This window comes from Acipenser ruthenus, chromosome 27 (genome assembly GCF_902713425.1).
Source record: "Acipenser ruthenus chromosome 27, fAciRut3.2 maternal haplotype, whole genome shotgun sequence".
Classification (NCBI taxonomy): domain Eukaryota; kingdom Metazoa; phylum Chordata; class Actinopteri; order Acipenseriformes; family Acipenseridae; genus Acipenser; species Acipenser ruthenus.
In genome coordinates, this window is record NC_081215.1 from 25295388 (window position 1) to 25306408 (window position 11021).

The 11021-nt window shown below is 43.4% G+C and overlaps 1 protein-coding gene across 1 annotated transcript; it reads left to right on the forward strand.

Moving 5' to 3' along the window:
* Positions 1-662: 662 nt before the first annotated feature.
* Positions 663-10644, forward strand: LOC117432396 (formin-binding protein 4). Its single transcript, XM_034054275.3, is given in 18 exon segments — positions 663-907; positions 1732-1827; positions 2276-2406; positions 2561-2762; positions 3064-3211; positions 3463-3574; positions 3854-4186; positions 4639-4840; positions 5022-5140; positions 5458-5562; positions 5665-5798; positions 6883-7052; positions 7568-7750; positions 7753-7904; positions 8103-8244; positions 8569-8768; positions 8990-9147; positions 9621-10644. Coding segments are annotated over 18 exon segments (2805 nt in total). The 5' UTR covers positions 663-780; the 3' UTR covers positions 9712-10644.
* Positions 10645-11021: the final 377 nt, after the last annotated feature.

Genomic DNA, 11021 nt, shown 5'->3' on the forward strand with positions numbered 1-11021 from the left:
CCAAAATGCCTTGCCTGGAGGTCCTAATTAACACGTGTGCCAGTGAGATTTAATAGAATATATTTCAGATAAAGACATTAAATACAGTAATTGCAACCAGTTTACAAAATGCCCAATTGTGCAGGCAATCCATTAACTAACAAGTTACCCGTAAGACAACAAGTAGTAAATGTATCACAATATCTTAAAAAAAATAACGATTTCAACTTTTCCAGGGTAAACTACAAAAGTTGAGACCTATATCTCTGTATGTCCTTGGATAGCTGAACTTGGTTGAACTTTTGGGTACTGAGCAAAATCATTGGGCTTGAAAGACCATTGGATAGAGTTAGGTCACCCAAACCTACTCTGTTTCTTGTATGTACAGAAATGTAAAGGGTGAGGTCTACCACCAAAGATCTTGTTAATCATACTAAATATGTATAACCATTTACATATTAAATGCACATTCCTTATCCATTGGGTCTCTGTGATAACTAGGGTAGTTTAAAACCCTGCAAAGTGTCTGCACCTATGAGTTATTGGTATATGAATGTATCAATTTAGTTTTCAACATTCTGTTTATGGAATAAAGCATGTCAAAACTACATAAACTAATAATGTGTGTATCACGTGTTACAGTAGCTCCTTGAGCAATATGGCGCTGTTGAAGAATCGTTCGCGTAGCACAAACGTCATTTCCGTTCCCGCCCTGTTTGTTTCTTTGTTGGAGTATGTGTTGCGTTCGGTGCTGTTGACCGTAGTTTTTTTTATTTGTTTTTTTACTTAGTTTAGATTTCAATGGGTAAGAAAGTACGCACGGCACCCGGCCGCAGGCCGATCCTACAGCTTTCCCCACCGGGTCCCCGTAGCATCACCACGGGCGGCAGTAACTCGCGGGAGGAGAACCCGGGATCCACATCCGAAGGTAAATAAAGAAATTAGGCCAAGACAGAAGCCCGGGGATTGGGTTGATGGGAGCGGGGTGGCTGCATCCACAGATGTGGCGCCAGGAGAACGACAGAGTACGCTTGTTTGGAGCAACATGGCATTGTTGTAGTTTGCCTATGCGTTTCATTCGTTTAATATAATTTTTCGGGTCGCGGTTTTATAGCGGGAATGGCGATTTTACCCTTTTTAACGCTTTATTTCCCCTACCTATTATTATTATTATTATTATTATTATTATTATTATTATTATTATTAATAAATATCAAATCAAAACTGACTTTAAATACCTTTCTGTTCAATGGTTTGTTTCTCCGTAAAACTGCACCCAAAGCATGTATACATTCTGTAATTCTGTATTGATTCATGTATACAATTTTATTTTGGTAGGGATGCGAGTACATTGTATTTCAACACATGTTCATGAAAGCCCTCTCCCACTCTATCTTCTTCATTGCAATACGTTTGAGTACAGTACTACTGTACTAGTTAGAGGTTATTCTTTGAACATTCAATGGGGACACTCATGTATTGTAGAGATCAGTATATCGTAAATACCTTGAGGTAAATCTATAATAAACTAGGTTAAAAATGTGTCTAGTTAAAGCGTATTTGTATTTTACCTTTACCGACGTGTATCATGTTCAGAATATGCAATCATTCTTCATTTCCAGTGATGCTTATGTAACTTAAAGTCTTTTTTTAATGTAATTTAGAAAGCTTCAGGTTTCCTTGCCTAATTAGTGAGAGACCCGACTCGCCCGCAAGGGAATCACAGTGATTTTCTGTTTGTATGCTTCCTAGATGAACAGGATGGCACTGGCGATGGACCCATATTTATACAAAGCGCCTCTAAGGATATCATCGTGGAAGCAAAGCCTCCTGCAGTCAAAGCTACAGGTAACTGCATTTCTGTGTGACCAAAACAAAACCATCAGACCATCCCTCTTGCTTTCAATTGGAGCGTTTGTTTCCAAAACTGTGTTCATTGCATTGTTGGATGAGTTGGATGAATAGTATAGCCAAGCCTAGTATAGTATATGAACAGGTTGGCAGTCCTTTGTGAAATAGCATGAAACTTACTGTTGGCAACTACACCGTAAAGCTATTGTTGTGTTGTCTTCATCATAACCCATGCAAGCATCGTGTTACAGGCACTACTTATTAAATCTCAAGACCAAATTATCACAACCACTCGCCATCTCTAGTCACTTTAATGCCTAAGCAGTGTGTATTTTGCAGGCGCCTGTCCCATAGCTGCACTGTGTTCGTAACAACGGTAAGCAGCCCCAGCCAGCAGACCCTTGTTGAGTGAATTATTTTTAAAGATGCTGCTCTTGTCCTGCAGAGGGTTTGTCGTTGCTGGGGGCCTATGAAGACAGCGATGAAGAGGAGAGCCCTGACTCGCAGCCCCAGCCAGCAAAAGCAAACCACAACCAGCCTGGCGACATTGACAGCACACTGGCCAATTTCCTTGCTGTGAGTACATGGACTGCTAGCTCAGCTGTAAACTCGCTTTGTTATTAATTTACTTTTCTCTCACTCCGTTATTATGAAATCATTTTGATTTGCTATGATGGTATTCACAGTTACAGTTCACCACCATATATATTTTTTTCTATTTATCGAGCAGGAAATCGATGCAATCACGACCCAGCCTGCCCAGACCCCAGAGGAATTAACGGCTGATTCTACAGCTCCTCCCCCAACCCCCCCTCGCCCAGAGCCTAAAGACCAGCCCCCCGCCCCGAGCCACACTGCAGCCCCTAACGGAACAGAGGCTGCGACCACAGGGGCGGAGTTTCAGTACGATACCCAGTACTCTCTGTCCGGAGGTGAGTGAGCCCAATAGGATTCACTTTCATGTGGCGTTAGACATCTGGTGTGCTGGATATCATATGCTGGTGTCCATTTCAGCACAGTGTTCTCCACAAACAAGGAGGTATTATGGATAGTGAGTTGATGCACTAATCTAAATCAGGTTTGGGTCACAAGCGACTTTTTTAGCAGTCAGCTGGGTCTAAGGTAGATAGCATCTATCAAGTAGAAAATCTGTAACTTGACACCAAATAGAAAGTCTATGGCTTGAGATGGTCGTATGTTTGTGTTTTTGAACAAGGTTGTGCTTTCTTGTAGTCGGTGTGGAGATGGGACACTGGCAAGAGGTCTGGGATGAGAACTCGGGTTGTTTTTATTACTGGAATACCGAGACCAACGAGGTGACCTGGCAGCTACCCCTGGACCTGGCCCATCAGGTGCAGGGCCTGCAGCACTACACAGACAGGTACCACCTTCTAAATATTACACTGCCAATCAGTCTTGCTATCGAATAAAACATCTGTTTTACAATCTATAGATACGAATGTATTATTCTATTGAGGAAACATTTCAGGTTCAGTAAATCATTTTTCCAAAACAGATTATTGGATACAAAACGCGGTTTTTAAAAATGGATTTTAAATTAAATTATACTATGAGGAAAATGCAAAAAAAAAATCTTAACTGCTGCTGAATTTGATCTCCTTTATCCTCTAGTTCTACCATGGCTGTCAATGGCAGCAGCGCACAGAGTGCTGTGTTTTACCCAGAACAGAACCCAGTGATCTCTACGACTGTGCAGATCACTAAGAAAGAGAGCAAGAAGAAGGTGGGTTCTGAATACTGTTTATTTGCTTTGCTGTTTGTAATATGCATCCTAACTAGGGAAAAGAGTAAGCACATTTCAGTGTGGAATAAGGCTGTGTATCGGTATGGTGGCTGTAAAACAAGTTAATACACCTGGGGTGATATGGAAATGAAAGAGTGTTTCTATTGAGTGATGTACGAAACATTTATAATTTCTCATTTCACTGTTGGACCATGTTTTGAAGGCTTGAATTTAAAGTTCCTTTGACATCATAATTGGGGATGGCTTGTTGCTCTGCAGGAAGTCATGGAGAGTGTTGTAGCATTGACCAGTGAAGAGGAGGAGAGGAGGGGTGTTGCTGCCTCTCTGCTGGCCCCCCTCATCCCGGAGGAAGTGAAGGAGGCCGAGGAGAGGTGGCGGAAGAAAGTTGTGTGCCTGGAGGAGGAGGGGCCTGGCCCTGAGGGGGAGGGGCAGACTGTGGAGCACCCCGCCCCCACTGACGTAGAGACCCGTTCCCACGGCGACCCACGCAGTAATGCCCACTCTGGAGAGAGCTCAGAGGGGGGTGAGAATGAGGAAGAGGAGCCTGAGGAAGATACCCGTGACTTGGAGCTGGCCCTGGAGAGAAAAAAGGCAAGGCAGCTACGACCCTGACACACTCATTCACTCCCAGAGAATCACAAGCTTTAGGGCGTGCCCTGCATGCCTCTGTCCCTACCAAGTTGTAAAACTAGTGAACTAGATCATTCCTTGGTTTCAGTCTTCACTGCATTTACGAATAGTTTAGCCATCTGGGCAGTCCTGTCCAAATGATCGACTCTATGATGCATAGATTCATACATATTGAGAAGGAAAATAGCCTATTCATTTCAGTTGACTGCACAAGCGAAAACGTCACAACTACTTCAGATATGGAAGTAAGACTTCCATGCAATGGGAGTCTTATTGCCATCCCTGCTGTGTGAAACTGCGTGCTGCCTTCTCACTCCTAACCTCAAGTTTCTACCTGCGACAGGTGCTTTATCCACATCTCAAAATGTTTGCTGTCGTTTTAAAATAACAATCCGTATTAACTCTTCCACTAGGCTGAGCTGCGTGCCCTAGAGGAAGGGGACGGCAGCTTGACAGGGTCCAGCCCTCGGTCCGACGTCAGCCACGAGGGCAGCCGCGTGGAGCTGTTGAAAAAGGGGAAGTGGAAGACCACTTTTGTTCGGTCCGCCAGCCCAGATTCCAACAGCCGGAGTTCAGAAAAGACAGGCAGGGATTCCCCAGACCCCCCAGAAGCAGGTAGAGTGCACTGTGACCAGACACATATATACACACACACACACACACACACACGCACGCATGTTATATATTTGTGCACTGGAAATGCGTGTGATCTTCTGTTTAAAGCAATGTGAAATGATTTTATTTAATGAAGGCTTGTTTGATGTTGTAGAAATCTCCTCTGTGTTGGATGTTGCAGCCACTTCAAAGGGAAATGAAAAGGCAGTGGAGGAAGATGAAATGGACACAGAGGCTCTTTCAGAGAAGACCAAACCCAAAGTGGCCCAAAAAGAAGAGGAAGAAAATGTCGACCTTAAGGTAAGGCCTTTTTTGTTCTGCCCATGTAAATGGGGGAGGGGGGGTGGTAGTAATCTGCATTGACTTGTGCTTATGCAAGAAATCCTCCTCTCCTGCATCAGTGACTGTCAGTCACTGGATATCTGAACCTGTCAAACAGTAATTGAAAGGGCATAGTCAGCACGAATGGGAACTACAGACTGTTTGAAGACAAGAGATGTTTATAGCTACCAGCGTGAAGGCTATTTTAACATTTGGGACAGCAGCATAGTTTGCATATCCAGTCCGTGTTGGTATACCTTCTAAATGTTTGTTATTTTTAATGTATTTCCTAACAGTTTCAGATCGGGGAGCTCGCTAACACTCTGACCAGTAAGATGGAGTTTTTGGGAATTAACAAAAAGTCCATATCGAACTTTCAGCTGCTGCTTTTACAAACTGAGGTAAGCATCGAAATGGCATTCATTGTTTTGTTTATTTAAATGGCCAGGCCAGGCTGGCGACCGCATGGCAAATGAATGACCCCTCTGTGTGTGCCCTCCCAGACCCGGATTGCAGACTGGAGGGAAGGATCTCTCGGCGGAAACTATCTGAAGCGGAAGCTTCAAGAAGCAGCCGAACAGATTAAACATTATGAAATTAACGCCACACCTAAAGGCTGGTCCTGCCACTGGGACAGGTACGCTTTCTCTACCTTTTTTACTTTCACCCCCCCATCCCCCACCCCACCGGAACTGTGACATCACCACCACTAACCACTAGAGGATGTGATCTCTGCAAGTTTCATAGACTTAAGTAGAAAAACAGAATCTAAGTTGCTACTGACTTTTTGGACTAGTCTTTAGCATGGAACTATTAAAGATATATGGGCCAGCCTAACCAAATGACCCCCACTCCGACCTTTCCGAAAGCAGACCTCCTTTATTTTGGAGCGCTGTCAGTCGAAGGGTACTGTAGTTCTAGGAAGGTGGTTGCGCGCGCGAGAGACAGCTTTGCGCTTTGCAGGATGATCCTTTGCCAAGAGAAATGATTGACACCCTGACCAACGGGAGGAAGGTTTTCCATGGCGACAGTAACGAGGGAGGCTGGGAATTCTTTCCTGGACGTGCAGGTCAGACCACTTTATTTCATTTATTTTTCTTCTACCATTAATTTGTGTATTCCCATAATGAAATTGTAATCTGCATTCTGCTTTAACTCTTGTTTTCTCTCCTATATACAATGATATATATATATATATATATATATATATATATATATATATATATATATATATATATATATATATATATATATATATATATATATATATATTTTAAATCCTAAAGCCTCATATGTAGGCTCGTGGTTTTTTTTGTTTTAATTCACAGCAACATTTTTTTTTGGGGGGGGTCGGGACGATTTATTGATTTAAATCATCATAATCTGATCAGTGCATCAAAGACATAAAAAAGGGTGAGTCCTAATGTGTCGTCTAGAGGGATAAATTGCACCCCCCCCCCGCTCCGACAGTAAGCAGGTAGGAGATCCAAGTTCTCCTCTGGTCACTGGAATTCCTCTGGGTAACTAAACTAACACACAGGGGGTTGTTCGGGTTACCCTGAGAAATTCCCTTCCCTTTCTCCTCTCAGGCTCACTCCTGACCCCTTGCTGGTGGTAGCACAGTCTACTGCGGCAGCCGGGCGGACTGTAGCCTGGCATGTGCTTAGGCAGGGCTCCCCAGGTTGCTGAGATGCCTTCTGTTTCTGTTTCCTCCCCTCTAGGGATCACAGGCGCTATTTCTATGTTAACGATCACACCAGTGCTTCTCGGTGGGAGTTCCCCGATGTGGAGGAGGAAGGGGATTCGGACGGGAAGGACATGAAAACGGAGCAGGGCTTCAAAGACCAGGGTGATCCCAAGCCACCGGCTGACCTGCTCGGGATCGGGACAGGTCAGATTCCTGGCCTCTTTATTGATCACATAGTTGACGGCCCCAGCCACCCGCGTTTCTCATTGCAATAATGATAGTCGAGGAATAAGGGCAGACCCCTTGGCAGCTGTGGTGGTTTGTCTTTTTTTGACAGTTTTAATCATTTTAGCTTTCCTTATTTCATTAACTTTGTCTTTTAAAACATTTGATATTAATACATCAGGAGCTGCCTTCCTCCGGGGTTTTGAGTTGCTTATCTGTCTACCGTTATAATGGGCATTCATACAAGAACTGTAAGCTAATTAGAAAATCTAATTGAGATCATAGTCCATCTTTCAATTCCAGCAGAGCAATAACCAGTAGAACGTGCAATAGTTGAATCTTGCTTTAGTTGAAATCATGTGCCCAAAAAGTTGTCTTTCCTTTTGGTATAAACCTGATTTCAAATGCATGACTAAGTTGGCATGCACATTTTGAGACAAGTTTTACACAGCTTGGGTAAACTAATCCTTCTTTTAATGCTGCTGTTTTCACAGGACCCACCAATTACATGAGCCTTGCCCCTGTGCCTCCTGGATTGCCGGTGCCAACCTACTGGTCCCTGCCCCTGCCCCAACCCCAACCCCCCCTCCCTCCTGCCTGTGACCCCCCTCTGCCTCCAGACTTGCCACCTCCGCCCCCACCCCCTCCAGAGTCCCCGCCCCCTCCGCCTCCCCCTCCCCCCCCCCCCCTCCCCCGCCTCCGCCTGCCAGCGAGGAGACAGAGATAGAGGAGGTGGAGATGGAGGAAGATGAGGGGGAGCCCCCAGCTCCGGGCACCGAGGATGACTCTGTCCGCAAACCCCTGCTGCCTCCTGTCGCATCCAACTACAAGGTGAGTCTTTGTGTGAACAAGATCAGGGTCCTGTATTATAAACCTCCTGATCTACAAACATTCTTGTACCGCATGTTTTTCACCTTGTGTGATAAGGAGAGGTAATGGTAACACTGTTCCCTAACAAAGCCTGGAAGTAACCAGATATATTCCCTGCTCCATTCTGTATTGTTTTACTTTTTGTTTATTTTTATTTAGAACACAGAGTCTGCCGCTTCCCCCGGTACACCAGCTAAGGCTGTGAAGCGGAAAGCAATGGTTTCCAGTTCAGGGCAGCTACAGAAATCAGCCACTATTGGCAGCAACGCAGTATTGTACAGCCAAGCCGCTGTGGCAGCAGGTAATCTTAATGCACCAGTAAAGCAAACTAACCTCGTAGCCACTTGTACACAACATTTCCATTCTGAATCATGATAGATTACATCATGTGGATTCACAATGCAGAGAATGAAGTACGCTTAAGTTGTATGTTTTCCTGTTCTGTTGAAATAACATAAATGTATTCCTTGTAAAAAGGAATGACTGGTAAGGTTTCATTCACATGCACCACATACCCGTACAATAATCTTACCGAGGATAGGAATTTGACACCTGAGCTGTAGTTGAAGATCACTGTAACTGTGTGAAACGGATGTCAGATTTGTGTGCTTGTGTGTGTCTGCAGCCCCGGTGGTTGTTCCTCCAGTTTTCTGGGGAGTCTCGGCTGTGGTTGCTCCTGTCCCTCCAACAGAGACTGTGATGGCAGCGGGACCGACTCCACCACTTCAGCCAGCCCCGAGCCGACCCCCAGCCTCCAGCAGCGCCGACCAGCCTGCAGTGAAAACACAGCCAGCGGAGAAATCCAAGAAACTGAAAAAGGACAAGGTGAGTGCTTGTGTGCTTGAAGACAGCTAGGGCACCTGCAGCGGGGCTTCATTTGAAGACTCCCATTGCACTGAATTTCAATTTGTGGTTTTAATGTGAATTTAGAAGAAAGGTAGACCAATGTTTCGGCTGTAGTACCGCATTCAGTGTACTTATAGATGTGCTTAGTTTCTTATTTTCATCCAGTCTGAAAACTTTCCCAATGTATCCCCACTCCCCAGGCAAAGAAGAGTAAGACTAAGATGCCGTCTCTGGTTCAGAAATGGCAGAGTATTCAGCGCGAGCTGGACGACGAGGAGAACTCAAGCTCCAGCGATGAGGATCACACCGTGCTCAACCACAAGCGCATAGAGGAGTGGAAGCAGCAGCAGCTTGTCACGTAGGTCCCCTGTGTGTCACACTGCACAAACCCGGGCATGGTGTGCTGATTACCTCAGCAGCACAGGATACTGTTGTAGCAATTCTACACCCAGCGGAAAGTACTTGCAAAATACTTTCATTTTCTATCCAGTTTGTGGTGTTGTCTATTGTGTACCATAAACAACCCCTATGCATTAAACTGTAGATAATACTGTAAAGCATGCAGTTACAGCCTTTGTTATCAGTTAAAAAATGATTATTCAAATGCACTATACTTTATTGTTTCAAAAACTTACAGGCATTGAAACAATCTTTTGAATCGTTTAATGCATCTTTTGAATTGATAATTGCATACAGTTTGTGTAACATTTGATCACTTGAGAGGGCACTTAAGGGTGTTTTAAAGATGTTTTTAACTAGCTATCTCTAACCAAGCAAGTGTTTTGCAAAGTGACTAACTTTTTTTTTTTTTCTTCTTTCTTTCTCCTCCAGTGGTAAAGCAGGAAAAAGTGCAAACTTTGAAGCCCTTCCTGAGGATTGGAGAGACAGACTGAAGAGGAGAAAACTGACTCAGAGCACATAGTGTTGTCTGCATCACTTTTGATACTCTGTTCTGTAAAACAAAAACTTTGTAACTTTTTTTTAAAGATGGATATCATAATTTAGCAGTGGAGGCTTAATGGTTAAAACAGTGGCAGTCGGGTTGCATTTTGCTCTGGTTCCTCTTTTTTTATTAAATGTTTTATTTTACACAAAGTGCAAAGCAAAGAGGAAAAGACAGCTCCTGCTTTATTACTCCGATTCAGTTGCATCAGCAGGGCTGTATCAAAGCTTACATTGCCAGTTTTGCTTCTGCAATAGTCACTGTGCCATTGAGAGAGCCTTTCTCTGCACTACAGCTTTTAATTCAGTTGCCACATTTGTATTTAACAGATAAGATGGTTCAGGTGAGTCGACCGCATGGCCTTTTCAATTATTTGGCCTGATACAAGAGAACTGATCTGGAGTACTTTGTGCTGCTTCATGTTTACTGATGTCTTGCGGTTCGTCATGTGGTGTTAGTTTAGTTTAATGCATCATTGTTCCCGTTTCTTTGCCTTGCTGTAGCCTTTTTTTTCAACAGAATAGGTTTGTGTTGAAGCCCATTCAGGTCAAACAACAGTGTCTGACACAGAGATAGGACTTGAAGGCAGGAATTCCTGGCTGTTTCAGATGTAATTATATAAACTATTACTGTTTCACCTACGATAAAAGCAGTCTGTTTTCTAGTCAAAGTAAAAATGCAACCCTGTGTTTATTTTAGAAGTGTTATTTTCAGATGTCATTTTTGCCACTGTAAACATAAGCGCAATGGCTTGTATTTGTATTCATGAGAATGTGTAAACTCCTGAAGGGTAGGGGCTTTAGAAACCAATGTGGTTGAGGGCAGACTTTTTGAATAATAATAATAATAATAATAATAAAAAACCTTTGTACATTTTGTATATAGCTATAAAATAAAATCTTTTTTAACAAATTGCAAGTCATGACTTCATTGTAAACACCAGCTGATGTATTGTGTGTAAATTTATTCTGATGGATGACTGTATGGCTGAGTGTTTTAAAAGATGTATTAAAATGTGAAAGACAGTAGTAACTTTGGTTTGCTATGTTGATGTAGTTCTTACAATGCACAGAGGATGGCAGTGCTGAGCTATCAAGGAAGCAGGCAGACAACTCCCTAGAATAAAATACAGTAGTCGCATTCTGGGTCCAAGTTACCCGAACACCGCTTTTATTTTGGGATAGGGAACCCGACTCTGCAATTTAGTTAAGTCACCCCTTCCAATAAGGCATGAACCTAAACATTACCCAATAAAAGAATATAATAAGTTTAAGGGTTTTTTTCCCATT